Here is a 20,635-nt window from a genome sequence, read left to right on the forward strand (position 1 = left end):
AAAAAAGGATATGCAGAGGTTTGCAATATCAGATACCTGACGATTGAAGATCTTGCAAGTGGGAGGCTTGCCATCCAACACCTGCAAAAGAGTACACACATACAAATAACCACGTCAATGATTACTGCATCACAACTTTTACCTCTGGTCTACAAACAAAGAAATAATCGACATTGAACCTCTCGCGTTTGCTGTTCTAGCTCAGCCATAGCTGCAGCACCTGCTCCACTAGCTGCCTGGTATGTACTTACTACCATTCTTTTCACCTGTAAAAAAACCTCTCAAGACTTTTGAGGCTGCCCCTGATGACAAGTCGGAAAATGCAAGCCTATTAGTGCAGAAGAGGCTTCTAGGTGGACCATACAAAGTCATATTTCCTAATCTCTTACCTTTGCATAACGATGCAAAGGAGTGGCAGCCATCAAACATATAATTGTCGAGCAGTTCGGATTTGCAATAAGCGCTCCCCTCTTATTGCTCAGCTTGATGTGAGACATGGCAGCAGGGTTAACCTGTTTGGAAACAGGTCTGCATGAAAACTGAGAAAAAGTACAACCATAACCTAGACGGATTTTTTTACATAACTTAACATGATGCAACCTCTGGAATCACAAGTGGGACTCCCTCATCCATTCGGAAAGCTGAACTGTTGTCTACCACAATGGATCCCTGCTTTACTGCCACTGGACCATATTTCTTGCTAAAAAATGAAACACAAAATGGTCGTATTAAGTGCTCAATTCAAAGAACTGATAGAGAAGAAAAACAAAAAGGACCATATTAACTGGCAAATCCAAACAACTAAAACCACAAGTCGCAATATGATGCAATTAGCATATGAAAAACGTGATTGTTAAGACCCTCATTTGCTGGACTGTTAAGCAACCAAAGTCATCACATTCATTAACATTTTAATCTAGTGCACTAATTCCTAAATTTAGTCCTCAATAACAGCCTCAAAAAGGCTTTATTTGAGTTTATTGGCACCAATTTCACGTGAAGGACAAATGCTCCAAAATCCCCTATAAACAGGGCATATTGTGGGTATCCCCCCCCAACCCCCCGGTCTTTCCCCCCTAAAATAAATCAATAGAAAGTAAATCATTCTTTACTAGGTCATTCTTCCTCAGCAATCTCCACTCTTGTCCACACCCCTACATGGAGGACATCACAGTTTGTGGAGTCCACCCAAGTGCTGCCTTAGACTAGCACCGACTCCCATCATCCTAGCAACACTTCCCTCAGCCTAGCAACCATGTTCTCTCCTCAACACACATGGTCCACAAGATAGCTCGACCATAATGTTGGTAGCAAGCAACAGGGATGGCACGTACATGGACCAAAGGGTCAAAGGATTGGCGATCAGTGTGAATGGACTCATCACCAAGGTTAGTCTAATTCTATAGGTCCACATGCCTACCTAAAGATACCAACACAGTGCTAAAATGAGATATTCACTTCAGTGCCTGGGAGGTTAACAAAGCTTTTCCTAACTCTCAAAGTTCGCTAGAGGCTGTGGCCGCCATGCTTAAAGGCAAGACCTGCATGCATGCATGACACTAGTATCAAAGCGGGCTGTGTAGCAAAAGGATCAAGGAGCATGCATTCAACAGTTCCACAACCAACCAATAGGCAAGCCATACCATTTGCTATGATCTATGGCTTATGACTAAAGCAACAACCAAGGCATAGACCTTGGCATGCTTGGCAACAAGGCTAAAAAAAAAAGGCTTCATTGATTGATACCGTTGGTTGTGCATAAGACACAACAATTTTCTTAAAGAAAGACTTCCCAAGAGGTCACCCATCCTATTACTGCCATCACCCATGCGCATTTAACTGCAAGGTATCTAAGCACCACATTAAGCCTTGTTTTTGCTCCATATCACAAAGAAAGTTTTCAAAAGCTAGTTTTGGAAGAGATGAAGAGCTTTTCAAGCACCTCTAATCGCATACAACATTTGGAATTCTACCAACACTCTACAATTCTGTGAATTGTTTCATTGTGAAGACATCACAAGTGGCAATTTTTCTCTCTCTTAGTTTCAAGCATCACAACATCTCCTCACTATCACATGCATGGCATGATGAACCTACACATATATATGAAGATGCAGCCATGAATGAGATAGATGATTTAACTGCACATGAACTATTTGACATAAGGGAATTTAGTTTTCTAGTGATCCGCACAATGACACAGGAGGAAAATTTTGCTACTCTTAATTAAAATATCACAAAGATCTTGAATCTTTTACAATAGCTTGTATCAACAAGCTTCCAGCACCTTCGATACACCTCAAGTTGACAGCATTGCTCTTGAAGCCACTCCATCAATAGAGCCACCTCAAGGTGCCAAGGTCTTTAGCTCTCTCAATACACCAAAGACTAATAATGTGTTAAAGAATGCAAAGCCACTTGTGTTTTGAGGAGAGAAACAAGATCATAACAAAGATGCACTCAATACTTCCTTGAAAAGGTGGAGTGACTTGCATCAATTACATCATACACCACTTTCCATCAAAGCCTTCATGGCAAGTCTCACTTGAGGACAAGGCCTATAAGTGGTGGATAAGTCTTGATGCCACTACCCATCCTACAACTTGGCAAAGTTTAAGGAAACGTTTCGAAAGGAATTTCTGCCTGAGAATGAAAAGATTTGTAATTGGACTGCCTAGGATAAGTGTCAAAATAAAGGGTCTGACATTAATCCAATACATCTTCAAATATTAAGAAATAATTCTCAAGTTTAATGGCCTAGATAACTTTCAAAAGGTTCAAATTGTCATTCGAGACTTGCATATGAGTACAAAGCCAAGATGAAAATTCAATATCCCACAGTGCATAAATTTTTTACGATATATTAGAAAGAAAAACTTCTCTATAAGCATCTGCTCGTTCCAAGTCTACATCGACATTAGCATTCGATAAGAATATGAGGAGAAAGTTTAGTGTTGCATTAAAATATGTTAGTGCTCAAGAGCTAACTACTCTAGTTGAAGATCTTGCACGAAGATATATTCGCATGCTATCTCCAAAATTTGATAGTCTAGTTACTTCTCTCAATGTGTAGATCAAAGTTCAATCCTCCAAGAGGAATAACTACAACAAAAGGTGAGGCAACAATTGCAAGGAGAGCTATCACCACAGTGAGAAATGAACTTGAAGATTTAATTAAACTTCACGAAGATTTAAAATTAAAATGAATTGTAATTCCAATACAACTAGTTTTGGCATGTTGATCATTGCATTTGCAATTAAGAATTTGATGCTCAACATCTAGTGGACAAATATACAATCTATGGTACAAGAGCAAGGGAAAAGTAACAAGGTCCAATGTGCCTAGTAAGTGCTTACTTAGGGTACTTAAGTTATAAAGCAAACCCTAAGCTGAAGTTTGGTCTAGTGAGTGGGGCTCACTTATAATTAGTGACTAAGTCATTAATTAGCCCTTAATAAACAACGATATTGATTAAGAGGTAGCTAGTTATCATTTGGAAAGCTTATCTTGGCTATTTGAGACTCCCTCTCTCTCATTTGGAGTGGCCTAATTTTAGAGTCATTCTTCTCTTCTTCGCTATAAAAATTGCAAGGTTTGGCCATGGAATATAAGCTAACAATATAGATGGAGTATGAACAATAGTCAATCTTCTCCTCTTGGCATAGCTAATCCATTGGGCAACTTTTGTAAACCCGTTTGTAGCAAAATATGCTATTATTTTTAAACCTATATATCAAAAAATAGATTATTACAGAACTAGAGGCTCGGATCCTTTCTTCCCCTTTGAGATTTCAAGCCTAGTGTGCTTTTTGGACAACTTCATTGCAAAGAAAATGACATTCTCATGCTTGCATCACGAGAAATCCCTTTGTTTCTAGAGGAACGGCATGGGATTGCATGGAAAGTATGCAAAACAATCTCAGAGTGCAGCGGTGCAAAAGTGTGAGACCAAGACTGAGAGAGTAGGGTAAACATGGAGTGAAGAGAGAGAGAGAGAAAGAGACAAAAGAACATGAAGATCTGCTATATAAAGTATGCTGAATACAAAGGAATGCAGATATGTACATGGGTGCAGTCCGTATGTCTGCGTATCTCGACCTCGACAATGTCTCCCTACTAGACACCTCGAAGTCTGCTGCAATCTGCCCGATCTCTGCCCTGAAATCTGCAACTGCAAGGATGAGAGTGTGCTGGTGTCCTGCTATTTTATAGCCTACTGAAAATGCCAATAAAAATCAGGTCGGCTGCATTTAACGACTATGTTGCAAAACTAACAGACTGTACAGCAATCCGATTGGACTGCCACGTGGCAATCCGGCTGCATCTTGCATGGCTGCTGCTGACATGGCAAACCTGCTTTGCACACCGAAACTCTCTCAAATGACTACCTGCCTGGAAAACAACATATGTACACAGCCTAACTGAGAAAAATGCATGTCCAAGGGAAGACAATCTCTAACACTCCCTCTCAGATCCTGGACGAGGCATAAGGCTGAGGGATCTGGAATGTCGCTGAAGTAGAGCCTAGGGAAGCACCATCGTAAACAGATCTACAAGATTGTCCTCGATCTTACAGTACTCCACATCAATGGTCTCATCCAAAAGCTTCTCCCTAATGAAGTGGTACTAGATCTCTATGTGCTTCATCTGGGTAAGGAATACAGGATTCTGTGCCAAGGCAATGCAATTCTCATTGTCGCACTACAAAATAGTAGGACGAGTCTGGGGGCAACCAAGCTCCTCCAACAATCTCCGAAGCCACATAATCTCACATGTGGTAGAAGACACGGCCTGATACTCTACCTCAATTGAAGATAGGGCTACTATGGGCTGCTTCTTGCTACTCCAAGAGATAACACCTACACCCAAGGTAAAACAATAACCTATAGTAGACCGCCTATAGTCCACATCACTAGCCCAATCCGAATCACTCCAACTTGCAAGGACAATATCAGAAGCACCTGTACCTGCTGGATAGTAAATCCCTAGGTCAAAGGTCCCCTTCAGAAACCGTAGTATCCTCTGGGCAACCTACCAATGAACCTACTAAGGTGCACTCATGAACCCAGCCAAGAGACCTACAACAAAGCATAGATCGACCCATGTATTGAGGAGCCAAATCAACAATCTAATCAGTTGACAGTAGCGGGTAGTATCTGCCAAAGGAGAATCTGAGTGTGAAGTAGCCTTCCAGTTCGAATCCATAGAAATAGAAATGAACCAACAATCCTCCATCTCAAAAGTCACCAAGAGCTCCTGTACATATCTCTGCTAAGAGATGAAAATCCCCCTCTGAGTCTAAGAAATCTCGTGGCCCAAAAAGAAATGGATAAGTCCTAAATCCGTCATCTCGAACTTCTAATGTAAGGCTGCCTTTGTCTCTTCGACCTTCTGAGCATAGTCACATGTAACAATCAAGTCATCAACATACAAAACAAACAACACACAACCAACCTCGGAAGTGTGCACATAAAGCTACGGATCGGCCCTAGAGTGCCAATATCCCAACTTTGCCTGGAGAAATGAACCAATCTTCTCGTTCCAAGGATGGGAGTCTGCTTCAGGCCAAACAAGGCCTTCTTCAACCTGTAAACCTTCCCATCTGAGGAATCAAAGCCACGAGGCTGCTCTACGTACATCTCCTCCTTCAAATCACCGTTCAACAAGGCCGACTTTACATCTAACTGAAAGACAGGCTATCTCCTATGACCAACCAAGGCAAGAACAGCACGAATCGACACCATACGAGTAGTGCAGGCAAAAGTATCATGGAAATCAATACTTTGGTATTGAGAAAAACCTTTAGCAACAAGGCGAGCCTTGTGCTTGTCCAAAAAACCATCACTATGTTACTTAGTCTTGAAGACCCATTTGACACCAATCACCTTCTTATGAGAGGGACGAGGCACAAGGTACCAAGTGTCATTCCGCTCAATAGCCTCCGACCTGGATTTCATCACTTACTGCCAATGAACAAACTGTAAAGCCTCCTTCACAAGGGTAGACTCTCTATTCTGCATAACAAGGGATATCAAACAGTAGTTAGAGCAAACAAGCTCCATAGAATGTGCTTGGTGCCTCCGTGACATCCTCAATCCATCTTGCGGTTGCCACTCCTCAAGCACCCCCTCAATCCCTAAATCTCAACGCATGTTGTCATGAGGACATGTATTTTTGAAACCTCACTTAACATATGGATTAATTCTAATCACATGATTAAGTAAATTTCGCACATGTGAGATGCAATTGGGATTAAAGTAAATTAACGAGCTCGAGACCCAAAGAAACCACGTGATGTCAAAGGCAAAAGTTGCTTTAAGTTATGCCGCACATGCACTTGGTGGTATTTGGTGCTAGATGTTGGCTTAGGTCATCCATTTGGCCATATATGTCAGTTGATGACACTAAAGAAGTAGCATTTAATGATACCTAATGCCAATCTCATGGTCTAAGATGACGCAGAGACACTCCGGAATGGAAGTTGCCTAGCCAATCTAATTATTGGCCAGTCAGATTATTTTTCAAGGCACCGAAATAATTATTAGATTAATTTTCAGTATTTAAAGACTGAAATTTAATATTTAATTATGACAAATACTGAAAAAACCATTTGGGAAAGCTGCCACTTGTCAAAAATGCCCATGCGAGACTGGAAAACGTCTTTAGAGACTGGAGAGAGGCATTTTTATAAATTCAGCCTACAAAAGAGAGAGAGGGGAGGCTATTGGTTTAATTTGCAGCCATTGGAAAACCTTCTGAAGGAGCCAGGGGAAAAAAAAAACCAATCAACAGCAAGAAACAGCATCTACAAGCTGTTGAGGTAGGGCAACAGCAGTAAATGACTGATTTTCTTCAGTTCTTTGCATCTATATCCTGTTGTGGCAAGGCAACAGTTGCACTTGACTGATTTTCAGTCATTCTTCGCGACAAAACTCTGAATTTTCTCTCTCTACAGCTTTCCCTCTCATCTCCTAGCCATTTCACAACCTCGCTCTAAAGATCTCAACATTTGGACACTTGGAGGGTGAGAAATTTCAGATTTCTCTGCTATAAACCCTAAGATGCAGCAAAAATTAGGGTAAACTCTGAATTTTCTCTCTCTACAGCTTTCCCTCTCATCTCCTAGCCATTTCACAGCCTTGCTCTAAAGATCTCAACATTTGGACTCTTGGAGGGTGAGAAATTTCAGATTTCTCTGATGTAAACCCTAAGATGCAGCAGAAATTAGGGTTTAGCAACAACCTCGAGAATCGTGCCAGAGATTGGAAGCTCCAAGACTTGGATTGAGCAAGGCTAAAGCTGTTTTTAGCCTATTTAAGTGGAGGGACCAGCAAATAATTGAATTTGGGGCATTTTCCATCTCCATCAAAGCGGGTGAAGCCCAATTGAGTGCCCGAATCAAGGGGCAAAATAGATTGAAGACTTGCAGGTCACTTTGGACAGCAAGGGGAGTTAAAATACCGAAAGGGATTGGGAGAATCCCATTGTAAATCAACTTTTTCTTCAATAAAGCTAAAGAAATACTGGAAGGGGCGCCAATTTTGGGGCCAATCGGGTGTGCATTGTCCAGGATCAGTAGGTAAATTTGTATTTTCAGATTTACACTTATTGTTTCCCGCTATAATTAAGTTGTAATCAGGGACTTACCACCCATCCACGGAAGGAAGGTTGGCTTCACATTTCACGAGCCCAACGAGAAGGAGGCCGGATCTCCTCTCAACAACGCTCTCCATCTACTGAAGTTTCTAGAAGGTCCACTGACAACGGAGAAGCATTTGTTGAATCCACTGGCTAGGAACTAGGCTCCTCATTCGAAGAAGAGTACTCAAGAGAGACAGGCTCAAAAGGAACAATCGTTGGAGCCCAGCTATCACCGGGATCTCCAAGAACAGGGTGGTCCTCACCCCCCTCTGGGGTTGAAACCTCCACAAATTAAACATCACAACTCGTGTAGACATCCTACTTAACAAGATTATACAATCAGTAACCTTGAAACTGCGAGCTATAGCACACAACCACCTCTCTTTTGGAAGCCACTTCAAATGTCACGTTGTGTCTTTGGAATGTGAACATAGGCATCATACCCAAAGACCCTAAAATAAGAAACATCTGACTTTGACCCAAAGTCCGCCTCATAATGAGTCATGCCAACAACAGCGGAAGTAGGGAAACAATTAAGAATGTGAGCGGCAGTAGCCACAGCCTCAACCCATAGACACAGAGGTGTCTATGACGATGCTCCAACATGGTACAGGCCATCTCGATCACACTGCCATTCTTCTACTCCAAGATGCCATTCTCCTAGGGGTGTTTGTATTGGCAAACTCTTGGTGAATACCACAATCTATATAAAAATGAGTAAACTCGTTAGAAGCAAACTCTCTGCTCTTATCCGATCATAAGGTCTTCAGCTTCTGCCCCGATCGGTTCTCCTCAAACAGCAACCAATCCTTAAAGTTGGAGAAAGCCTCCAACTTCAACTTCAAGAAATAGACCTATGTCAGGATCCATGAAAATAAGCACTAGGGCTTTAGGCACTTGCTGCTTAAAATCGTACTGATTGGAACCACTGCCTTCAACGAAGTCTATTTTTCCCTTGATATTCATAAATTTTTGGCTATTTTTAAGCACTTATTGGCATAAGAAATCATCTGTCATTGGCGACCACGGGATAGGGCGACTCAGCCTGTCGAATCCCACAAATAGTTCTGCACATAAACAACAAAAAGGAGCATTAAGCTGATACAAAAAAAAAAAACACAACACAATACATCACAGCTCATACTCTACCCCCTGACAAAACCAAGGCATGAAATCCACGAGAAGTAGGCCTAAATGTCTACAAACTCCAACTCCACGAGAACGTAAAGGTTCACAATGTATTTCATCTTAGCCTACTAAAGAAATATGTATCCAATCTTAGCCATATACTCAATGTTCAACAAGTTGTAATGCCAAGCCAAGGAGTCCTTGAGATTTGGCCAAATAGAATCCTAGACATTCAAAAAAAAAGATTGAGAAATAGAACCCACAAAGAGTATCTCATCTAGTGGAAGGACTATCTAGAAGAAGATGCCACCTGGATTGACGAGAGTACTCTCAACCAACAATACCCCCAATTCCTTTCAAGATGAGGACATCTCAATTCCTTAAGGGGGGAAGGATGTAATATTCCATCGTTGTAAGGACCCCCCTTTTTATAAGTAGTTATGACCCCCTCCCTGGCAATGCCACCAGTTGGTGGAGGGAGGGGGGAGCCTCTTGAGATAGGCTAAAGTATTACTCCATGTGTTGATAGCAGAAGCTGGTTCATTAGAAAGAGATCATCCACAATTAGCATGAAATACAAGCTCCCTTTAAGGGACTCCGTCTGTCATGAGGACATGTATTTTTAAAACCCCACTTAACATGTGGATTAATTTTAATCACATGATTAAGTAAATGTTGCATATGTGAGATGCAACTAGGGTTAAAGTAAATTTATGAGCTTGGGATCCAAAAAAATCACAGGATGTCAAAGGCAAAAGTTACTTTAAGTTATGCCGCACATGCACTTGGTGGTATCTAGTGCTAGATGTTGGCTTAGGTCATCCATTTGGCCATAAATGTCAGTTGGTGACACTAAAGAAGTGGTGTTTAATGGTACCTAACGCCAATCTAATCGTCTAAGATGGCACAGAGACACTACGGAATGGAAGTTGCTTAGCCAATCTAATTATTGGCCAATCAGATTATTTTTCAAGGCACCGAAATAATTATTAGATTAATTTTTAATATTTAAAGACTGAAAATTAATAATTAATTATGAAAATGCTGAAAAAACCATTTGGGAAGCCTGCCACTTATCAATAATGCCCATGCAAGACTGAAAAACGTCTTTAGAGACTGGAGAGAAGAATTTCTATAAATTCAGCCTACAAGGGAGAGGGAGAGGAGGCTACTAGTCTGATTTGCAGCCATTGGAGGACCTTCTAAGGCTGCCAAGGGCAGGAGAAGACCAATCAACAACAAGAGGCAGCATCTACAGGCTGTTGAGACAGGGCAACAGTTGTAAATGACCGATTTTCTTCAGTTCTTTGCATCTACAAGCTGTTGTGGCAGGGCAGCAGCTGCATTTGACTGATTTTCAGTCATTCTTCACAACAAAACTCTGAATTTTCTCTCTCTACAGCTTTTCCTCTCATCTCCCAGCCATTTCACAGCCTTGCTCCGAAGATCTCAACATTTGGACCCTTCGAGATTGAGAAATTTCAGATCTCTCTGTTGTAAGCCCTAATATGCAACAGAAATTAGGGTTTAGCAACAGCCTCAAGAATCATGCCAGAAATTGGAAGCTCCAAGACTTGGATTGAACAGGGCTGAAGCTGTTTTTAGCCTATTCAAGTGGAGGGACCAACAAATCATTGAATTTGGGGCATTTTCCATTTCCATCAAAGCGGGTGAAGGCCAATTGATTGACCAAATCAAGGGGCAAATCGGATTAAAGACTTATTGGTGATTCATCACAGCAAGGGGAGTTGGAATACCAAAAGGAATTGGGAGAATCCCATTGTAAATCAACTTATTCTTCAATAAAGCTAAAGAAATGCTGAAAGGGACGCCAATTTTGGGACCAATCGAGTGTGCATTGTCCAAGATCAATAGGTAAATTTGTATTTTAAGATTTGCATTAATTGTTTGATGCTGTAATTTAGTTATAATCAAGGATTTACCACTCATCCACAGAAGGAAGGCTGGTTACATGGTTCTGTTGCCGGGATACCACTCAATCCCTTGATTTGGTGGGCCCGAGGCACTTGATTGCAAGCCAAAGCTTTGTGCTAGTGCTGATTTTTACTCTCAACTGAGAAATTACAACAATATGTCTTCATAATGTGAAAGAGCAGAGTTGCAGCAAGAAAAAAGCGTGCATAAGAGGGAGACAGGAGCTCAAAGTACAAGAACAAAATCTTGTTTACTAAGTTGCTCAAGGTACAACTTGGGTACACTCTATCTCAACCTTGATAGTGACTCATAGACTGTTTATATAGCCTCTACCTAGCTAGGATTAGGGTTTCTCTTGCCCTTCAGGCTATTCACACCCATCTGCCCTCATACACCCATGCTTACGGTGGGATCCTATGCCTATCTTATAACACCCTCCTGTCAGAGTGCAGCGGTGCGGAAGCGTAGGACTGAGAGAGAGAGAACGCAGAGAGAGAAGAGAGAGAAAGAGACAGTGGACGATGAAGATCTGCTGTATAAAGAATGCTGAATACAAAGATATCCAGATATATACACGGGCGCAGTGCGCTGGACTGCATGTCTCCACCTCGATGATGCAACCTGTTGTTCACCTCGAAGTCTGCTGCAGTCTGCACTGTTTGCTGTCTGAAATCTGCGAACAGAGACGGAATCTGCGCGTCACCGGTCTATAATCTGCAAGCAGAGAAGTGTACCAGACTGCTGAAAGTGCCAGGTATAAATAGGCGAAAAACCGGGGGAAATAGGGCGCCAGAAATGGCCAGGCGGCTGCATTAAATGCAACCGACTGGCTGCTGCAGGTCGGACTGCCACGTGGCAGTCCGACTGGGCAGTCCGACTGTGCAGTCTGACTGCAGGCACTCCGACTGCACCAGACCTGGCCTGCTGCCCTGATCTGATCTGATCTCTAACACCCCCTCTCAGAGCCTGGGCAGGGCAAAAGCCTAAGGGATCTGGAATGTCTCCGAAGTAGAGCCTGAGGAAGTGCCTTCGTAAACAAATCCGCAAGATTGTCCTCCGTCTTGCAATACTCCACAGTGATGGTCTCATCCAGAAGCTTTTCTCGGATGAAGTGGTACTGGATCTCTATGTGCTTCATCCGGGCATGAAAAACAGGGTTCCTTGCCAAGGCAATGCAACTCTCATTGTCACATCGCAGCAATGTAGGATGAGTCTGGGGGCACCCAAGCTCCTCCAATAATCTCCGAAGCCACACAACCTCGCATGTGGTGGAAGACGCGGCCCGATACTCCGCCTCAGTAGACGAAAGGGCTACCGTGGGCTGCTTCTTGCTACTCCATGAAATAACACCTGCACCCAAAGTAAAACAGTAACCTGTAGTAGACCGCTTGTGGTCCACATCACTGGCCCAATCCGAGTCCAACCTGCAAGTACAAGATCTGACCCATCTGTCCCTACGGGGTAATGAATCTCTAAATCAGACGTCCCCCTCAGATACCGAAGTATCCTCTGAGCAGCCTACCAATGCACTGTCTTAGGTTCACTCATGAACCCTGCCAAGAGCCCAACAGCAAAACATAGATCAACCCTGGTGTTGAGAAGCCAAATCAAGGACCCAATCAACTGTCGATAGCGGGACGCATCCGCCAAAGGAGAAGCTGAATGGGAAGTGGCCTTCCAATTCGGATCCATAGGAGTAGATAGGGCCCGACAATCCTCCATCTCAAAAGACACACCGAGCTCCTGTACATATCTCTGTTGAGAGATAAAGATCCCCCTCTGAGACTGATAAATCTCATGGCCCAAAAAGAAATGGAGTAGACCCAAGTCCGTCATCTCGAACGTCCGATGTAAAGCTAACTTCGTCTCTTGGACCTGTTGTGCATCATCACCTCTGACAATCAAATCATCAACATATAAGACAAACAACACACAACCATCCTCGGAAGTGTGAACATACAGCTGCGGATCGGCCTTGGACCGCCGATATCCCAATTGAACCTGGAGAAACGAATCAATCTTCTCGTTCCATGCACGCGGAGCCTGCTTGAGGCCATACAAGGCCTTCTTCAACCTGTAGACTTTCCCATCTGAAGAACCAAAGCCAGGAGACTGCTCAACATATATCTCCTCCTTCAAATCACCATTGAGGAAGGCCGACTTCACATCCAACTGATAAACAGGCCATCTCCTATGGCCAGCCAAAGCAAGAACAGCTCTAATGGTCGCCATACGAGCTGTGGGGGCAAAAGTATCATGACAGTCAATACCTGGGCGCTGTGCAAAACCTTTAGCAACAAGGCGAGCCTTGTGCTTATCCAATCACCTTCTTCTTCGGGGGGCGAGGCACGAGTGACCAAGTGCCATTCCTCTCAATAGCCTCCAACTCGGCTTCCATAGCTTTCTTCCATGGTGCGGACTATAAAGCCTCCTTCACGGAGGTGGACTCTCGATCCTGCATAACACAGGTCATCAAACAATAGTTGGAGCAAACAAGCTCCGTAGAATGTGCCTGGTGCCTCTGTGACCGCCGCGGACCATCCTGCGGTCCCCACTCCTCAGGAACCCCCTCGATCCTTGAATCACGGAGTGTGTCACGGGCCCAGCGAGGAGGAGGCCGAGAACCTCCCCCCGTCTTTCTCCATCAATAGAAGACTCTGGAATATCCACCGGCGGTAACTCCTCAGAGGTGTCCGGTGGAGCAGTAGACTCTGTGTCAGAAACAGAATCATAATCAAAAGGCACGGGCTCCAGTGGAACTGTAGAAGGAGCCGAACTCTCCCCTGGATCTCCAAGAACGGGATGCTCCTCACCCGTTGAAGTAGCCGGAACCTCCACAAACCGCACATCACGGCTAGTGTACACATCCCGCTTGACGGGATCATACAGACGGTAGCCTTGGGACTAGGAGCTGTAGCCAACAAATACCTATTTTCGGGAAGCTGCTTCAAATTTATCACAGTGAACATAGGCATCACACCCAAAGACCTGAAAGTAAGAAACATCCGGCTTCGTCCCAAAATAAGCCTCAAATGGGGTCATCCCGTCCACGGCCGAAGTAGAGGATCGATTAAGGATGTGAACTGCGGTAGCCACAGCCTCGGCCCACAGAACCTGAGGGGTCTGTCGGTGCTCCATCATGGTGCGCGCCATCTCGATCACACTGCGGTTCTTCCGTTCAAGAATACCATTTTCTTGAGGAGTGTTGGTATTGGCAAACTCCTCGTGAATTCCTCTATCTGCACAAAATCGAGCAAACTCATTAGAAACAAATTCACCTCCCTTGTCGGATCGCAAGGTCTTCAACTTCCGGCCCGATCGATTCTCCTCAAAGAGAAGCCAATCCTTGCAGTGCGAGAAAGCTTTTGACTTTAGTGCCAAAAAATAGGCCCATGTCATCCTGCTGAAGTCATCCACGATCAGCATGAAGTACGAGCTTCCACGCAAGGACTCATTCCTCATAGGGCCACATAGATCCGTAGATACTAGCTCCATCGGTGAAGTAGACTGCCGCAAAGCTGTGTGGGGAATGGCATCCCTATGCTGCTTCCCCCGAATGCAGGAGACACATGGCTGCTGGCTCACCACTATATCCGGCAACCCTCAAACAAGCTGTCCACGTGACGCCCTCCAAAGATAGTCATAGTTCAGGTGACCAAACCGAGCATGCCATAATTCTGACTGTGACTGAGAGGTAAGAAGAAGAGTAGAGAGGGCGGCGGAAGACTTCAGTTTGTAAATGCTGTTCTCCTCATATCCGGATGAGAGAACCTTCCTCGATCCACGATCAAGGACTCGCACCATAGTACTATCAAACTCCACCAAAAGGCCAAGGGAGCAAATCTTATGAACTGAAAGGAGATGGTACCCTAATCCTGGTACATGCAAAACCTCTGAGGTATGGGTACTACCTCGTCCATCGGGAATAAGCTGCATCTTACCCCGACCTGCAATAGAAACTGAAGAGCTGTCTCCAATGAGAATCTGCCCACGCGAGGGTCGCAACTGGGCAACACCATCTGATGAAGGAGTCATGTGCCGAGAGGCACCACTATCAACAATCCACTCTCGAGCCCGGGGAGCCGTCATCGCAGCATCAGAAGCATTCGGTGAAGCGTCCTCAATGACAGCTAGATGAAGAAATGCAGCTGATAAGGGTGCAGCCACCGCTCCAGAATCCTTGGTATCCTTCTTCTTGGTGTCCTTCATGTCTTTTTCAGGGCAATCCTTCTTCCAATGGCCAGTCTTTCCACAAATATGGCATGTGGAATCTTTGTCCTTGTCCTTCTTGGACTTGTTATCACCCTTCTTCTTCTTTTGGTCCTTCCCCTTCTTCTGAGAGGCTTGACCTGTCAATGCCTCCGACTTAGAAGCATTATGTCCCTTTAGCTGTTCCTCTTGGTCCAAGACCATAGGAACCAACTCTTCCCACCGAAGAGTAGACTCTCGCCCCGAGGCTATAAGGGCAGAGTAAAATGTACCAAATCGTGGCGGCAACTGGAACAATAGTGTGATCGCCATGTCTTCAGAGGAAATCGGCTTCCCTGCATTCTGAACCTGCATCTGAAGCTGCCTTAGCTTGTTAATGTGCTCCCGCAGCGAAGAAGACTTATTTACGGACAAGGTCCGCATCTATACCTCCAAAGAAACCCGCTTCATTAGGGTCATCCGATTGTACATCTGATCAAGCTCCAGCCATATCTTCCGAGCCACCGTCAAGTGCTCGATGTGAGCGATCACGGCTGTAGTGCATGATAGAAAGAGAAAGGATCGAATCCTGGCATTCAGTTTGTCCCAATGAGACTGGGCCTTGGCCAACTCCACACGAGCATCAGAAGAGAGTTTGGACTCATCTCTTACCGAGGGCCGGTCAATCTCCTCCTATACCAACTCCGCCAAATCATAGGACTCAAGGATGGCCAACATCATGACGCGCCAAATACGGTAGTTGTCGCCGTCGAGCTTCTGATCTGTAGGAAGAGCCGGTAAGACAGGCACCTTCCGATCCATAATCGCCTGGAACTCCAAGTCAATCTCTGTAGACATCTTCACTTGCAATGCCTTCACAAACGCAAAAGCAGCCCCCTCTGACTGGGAAAACTCAGCCTGCTAAGGCTCTTTCGCGTCCTGAATCTTCTTCACCCGCCGGAGGCGATGAAAAAGCAAAACCTGCACTTGTAGGCTAAAAACTCAAACTTCCTCCGCATCAAACAACAGTAAATAGCAGCAAATCCACCACCTGTTCTCCTTTCCTGTGCGCCCACACTCATTTCAGCCTTGTTCCAAGGCGCAGCCCTCCTGTCTGCCCTTAAACGCAAAAAACGCAAATTTGTGTCGCGATGGAAACTCCTCTTCAGGTTGATTCTGCGCTCAGTCAGCCCTCAAACACTGCTCTGATACCATGTCAGAGTGCAGCGGTGCGGAAGCGTAGGACTGAGAGAGAGAGAACGCAGAGAGAGAAGAGAGAGAAAGAGACAGTGGACGATGAAGATCTGCTGTATAAAGAAAGCTGAATACAAAAATATGCAGATATATACACGGGCGCAGTGCGCTGGACTGCGTGTCTCCACCTCGACGATGCAACCTGCTGTTCACCTCGAAGTCTGCTACAGTCTGCACTGTCTGCTGTCTGAAATCTGCGAACAGAAACGGAATCTGCGCGTGTCACTGGTCTGTAATCTGCGAGCAGAGAAGTGTACCAGACTGCTGAAAGTGCCAGGTATAAATAGGCGAAAAACCGGGGAAAATAGGGCGCCAGAAATGGCCAGGCGGCTGCATTAAATGCAACCGACTGGCTGCTGCAGGTCGGACTGCCACGTGGCAGTCCGACTACACCAGACCTGGCCTGCTGCCCTGATCTGATCTCTAACACCTCCCTCAACGCCAAGGTGGCATTGAATTACAAAGCATGTAAGATGTCCCTCCCCCCTCAAACAAAATGGGATGCCTTTATAGATCAGGCTACGAAAGTGTTTATAGGTAGATGGTTTAGAGGCTCAAAAAAGTCGATCATCAGATGGATTGGAAGCATAGTTGGCCACCAGTTCTTTGGGTACTTCAGGAATGTTGGGACATTTACTAGTGATATACCTTGCCTTCTTGCATTTGTTACATTTCATTTTTTCGAGATACTTCTTCCAACAGTTGTTTACAATATGCCCTTTTTTCTTACAAAAGGAACATTTAGTGATAACTCTATGTACCAATACTTAATCATGGGAAGTTGAAGATGCCTAACTGGTCCTGCCTTCATTGTGATTCCTCTTTTCTTCATCCGAATAGAATTGGATGGTACTTGCCAATGTAAGATTTGAAATGTTGGTAAGAGTGGTTACAAGGGTAGGAAACACATTTTTCACAGCTTTTAGGAGAATATCAATAGCATCCACTTCATGGATTGGGGCTTGTACAGAGGCAAGCTGCGCCATGAGACCCTTCATGTGAGAAATGAATTTTCCCAAGTCTTCTCCTGATTTATATTCCAAGCTAAAGAATTCAATTTTAAGAAAGATTTTAGTATTTTTACCAATGGCTCCATAGAGCTTTTCAAGCTCATCCCATTTTTCTTTAGCAATATTTAGCTAATCAACATGATGAATCAAGAACTCATCTAAGTGTAACATGATGATTGCTTGGACACGTTGGTCATCCTCTACATCAACCAGATTTGCATAGTTTACAGCTCTAGTGCCTTGAATGAGAGGCCAATACCCTCTCTCCATCTTGTACTTGATAAGTACCTGCCATGGGTGGAAATCTTTGCCATCAAATTTAGGAATCTGAGGGCGGACATCAACATATGTTGTGGTAATTGGCAAGGTCTTACCACTTGCTAAGACAAGGGCAATGTCTAGTCCCTTACAAACTTGCCAATGAATGCAGAAGCAAATCAAGGACACCCTTACAAACAATTGATATTCAAAATTGCAATGAAGAGAAAAGTTGAAAATCATACATATGTAGTACTTCAAAATATGACTTTGGTGGTCCTTTCTCATATGTAATCTTCTTCCGAGGTTTAATGGTCTTTTTAGGCTTCAATGATGTGAACCTAGACTGGACTTCTAGCTCTTCCTTGTGGTATGGTTTAGTAGATGAACCTTGCATTGGACAAGGACGGGTCTATGATTTCAACGCTTGTTGCTGATGACTCCGAGGAGAGTACAATGACACTCATCTCTCTGATTTCATTGACCAAGGTATTTGAAAGAAACCACACATGATATGCAACAAGCAACATGAGTTTAGGATAGGATGGTCTATGTGTTTATAGTTGTACACATAGCCTTACAAAATAAAGTAGAGCACTTAATGGGTTTTAATTTTCTAATGAAAAACTCAGATTGAGTAAATACCAGCAACAAAATGATTGAGCAATGTGCTTTAGTGCTTACAAGCACTGATCTCTAGTTTATGCTACTAGAGATGGTAGATGTCGGTCTTGATAAGCTTGGTGATACCCTACCAAGTGAAAGAACCTCTAAAATGAAGTTCCCAGATTAGTAACTGACTCTGAAAAAGATAACTCAGTGATTAAAATCATTGTTAGTGACAGCAGAAGATGAAAAAAACAAGAAGGTCAAGCTTTCAAGCTTGTGGCTATTGCTGCCATGAAACCCCTAAAAATAGTTAGGGTTTCACTATGTGGGAGCAGCAAAAGAAGAATTTCAAGAAACCCTCTTGGGTGGAGATAGCCCACTTGGGGGGCTATCAAAGCCCCATGGTCGCCGCCATCATTGCACCTGCTACAGGCCGCGCCGCCGTACAAATGGCCTGACAATTCAGAACTGCACCGTTCTAAGAAAACCCGCAATGCCCTACTCCTGGCTGCCCAATGTCGAGCTCTGATGTGCTCGGACTGGTCACCTTGTGTCAAGGAAGAAGTTCTTAGTTGAAGCCAGGAGCTGAAATACTCTCCTTTGGCTTCCCCATGTCCTCCAAGGTCAGGGGATCAAGCTGCTATGAAATTTGAAGGTCCAAGATGAGAGAAATGAAGATTTTCTTGTGCACTTAGTAAGGCTGTGGTTTGAGGAAGCTGAAAGGATCAAAGGAGGCTCTGATATCATGTGAAAGAGAAGAGTTGCAGCAAGAAAAAAGTGTGCACAAGAGGGAGATAGGAGCTCAAAGTACAAAAACAAAATCTTGTTTACTAAGTTGCTCAAGGTACAACTTGGGTACACTCTATCTCAACCTTGATAGTGACCCATAGGCTATTTATATAGCCTCTGTCTAGCTAGGGTTAAGGTTTCCCTTGCCCTTCAAGCTATTCACACCCATCTGCCCTCATACACCCACGCTTACAGCGGGTTCCTATGCCTATCTTCTAACACATACAGTGAGATGGACTCAAACAATGATGATGCCTCTCAGTATGAACGTTCACATGGGAATGAAAGAAATGTAATGCCTGACCTTGGACAAGGCTCAAATTATGAACAGCAAGCTGAAAATGTTGCTGTTGGGCAAGATGCACGGCCTTCGGGGCATAAGGAGGCTCATGACCAGCAAAGTGAAGAGGAATTTGATGACCAGTTCAAGAATCGGATGAGGACAGCAATAAATCTCTTTGCTGAATTGGCAAAGAATCCTCAATTTACCCGATTTTTGAATGCTCCAAAGAAGGACAGCAAAGGCAAGAAGAAGAAGACATCTTCTACACCTTCGGGACAGCAAGATGCACCGAAGATGCTAATGAAATAAAACAATTGGTAACTACGGGGCAAGGAATGCAAATGCAAGGCCATCACGGAAGTGCTAATCCAATGGATTTTGGACAGCCAGGCGTGCATACTATGATGGGGCAGCTGGGATATTTTGGTGGAAGCACGATTTTTCATGCTATGGTTGGACAAATGGCACAAATCCCAATGGTATACAACAACCAATGCATGGTGTGCAAGGCCCAATGTATTCTCGTATGGCTGGAAATATGCAAAACCCTATGTATGGCACATGCTTGATGCCTGGGACACAAAGTAGCATGTTTGGTATTGCATCTGCACCCCCGAATGCTTATGGGGCTCAAGGAATGAATGTTCGTTATGCAAATGCTCCGTTTGGCGTTGGTTTTGATGTAAATTCAGCAAATGCACCCTTTTTGTAGCAGCCAGTGTATGACAACTTGACACCCCAAAGGGGTAGCAAAAGACTATGATGAGGGTGGAAAAGGAGTGAAGTTTGAGTCCTTCAGCAGTGTACAAGATAAGCTGAAAGCTTTGACTTTCATTTAGCAGTTTGATGCAGCCTATTCAAGGGGGAACTTCACGGAGTCCTCAAAGATTCGAAAGGCAACCACTTTCTTGAAAGGGAATCCATTACAGTGGCGGTCCACTCTTTTGATGCAAGGTAGAGCACTGTCAACGTGGGTACAATTCAAGCAAATGTTTGCATCGAATTGGTTGACAAGTACCTTTGAGGTGGACATCATGACAGCTTGGAATAAGCTGGATGCTAAGGAATGTAAGAATTCGGAGCAATATAATAAGAAGTTTTGGGATGCATTGCTGCCTATTACTTCTTATCGCCTCGTACCCCTTCATGAGCAAGTGGAAAAATATGTTTGTGGGCTGCCCAAAGGAATCAGGGATTTTTGCATTAAATCCATCGTGTCTAGCATGTCTCAGTTTATAGAGACTGCTGCTCCAGCCGATGCTTTGCTACATGGGAAGGATTCGGGCTTCCTAGAGAATGGGGAGAAACCGAATAAGAAGTTGTTTAAGGCTGAGAAAAGGGGAAAATCTGAAAATCAGCTTGAAAAGAGGCCAAAACAACAAAGAAAGGGTCGAAAACATTGGCACAACGTAGGGAATTGATAGCTGCAAATAAATGTTTTATTTGTGAACAGGAGGGACACATTGCAAGGGACTGTCCCAATAGGCAGCAAGCTGGAAAATCGGAAAATCAAGGAGATTCTAAAGGAAATAAGCCTAA

The 20,635-nt window shown here is 44.0% G+C and overlaps 1 protein-coding gene across 1 annotated transcript in view; it reads right to left on the reverse strand.

The window, feature by feature from the left end:
• LOC148033664 (semialdehyde dehydrogenase family protein) overlaps nt 1-20,635 on the reverse strand; it is a 30,338-nt gene that overhangs the window by 1,918 nt on the left and 7,785 nt on the right. Inside the window, exons 3-6 of the mRNA XM_087681586.1 lie at nt 601-700; nt 390-512; nt 180-266; nt 37-81 (exon numbers count right to left, since the gene is read on the reverse strand). Of these exons, the coding sequence (XP_087537712.1) occupies nt 37-81; nt 180-266; nt 390-512; nt 601-700 (355 nt within the window). The remainder of the gene's footprint in view (nt 1-36; nt 82-179; nt 267-389; nt 513-600; nt 701-20,635) is intronic.

This window comes from Lygodium microphyllum, chromosome 7 (assembly GCF_053477565.2).
Source record: "Lygodium microphyllum isolate KBCC chromosome 7, Lygodium_microphyllum_v1.1.10, whole genome shotgun sequence".
NCBI lineage: Eukaryota > Viridiplantae > Streptophyta > Polypodiopsida > Schizaeales > Lygodiaceae > Lygodium > Lygodium microphyllum.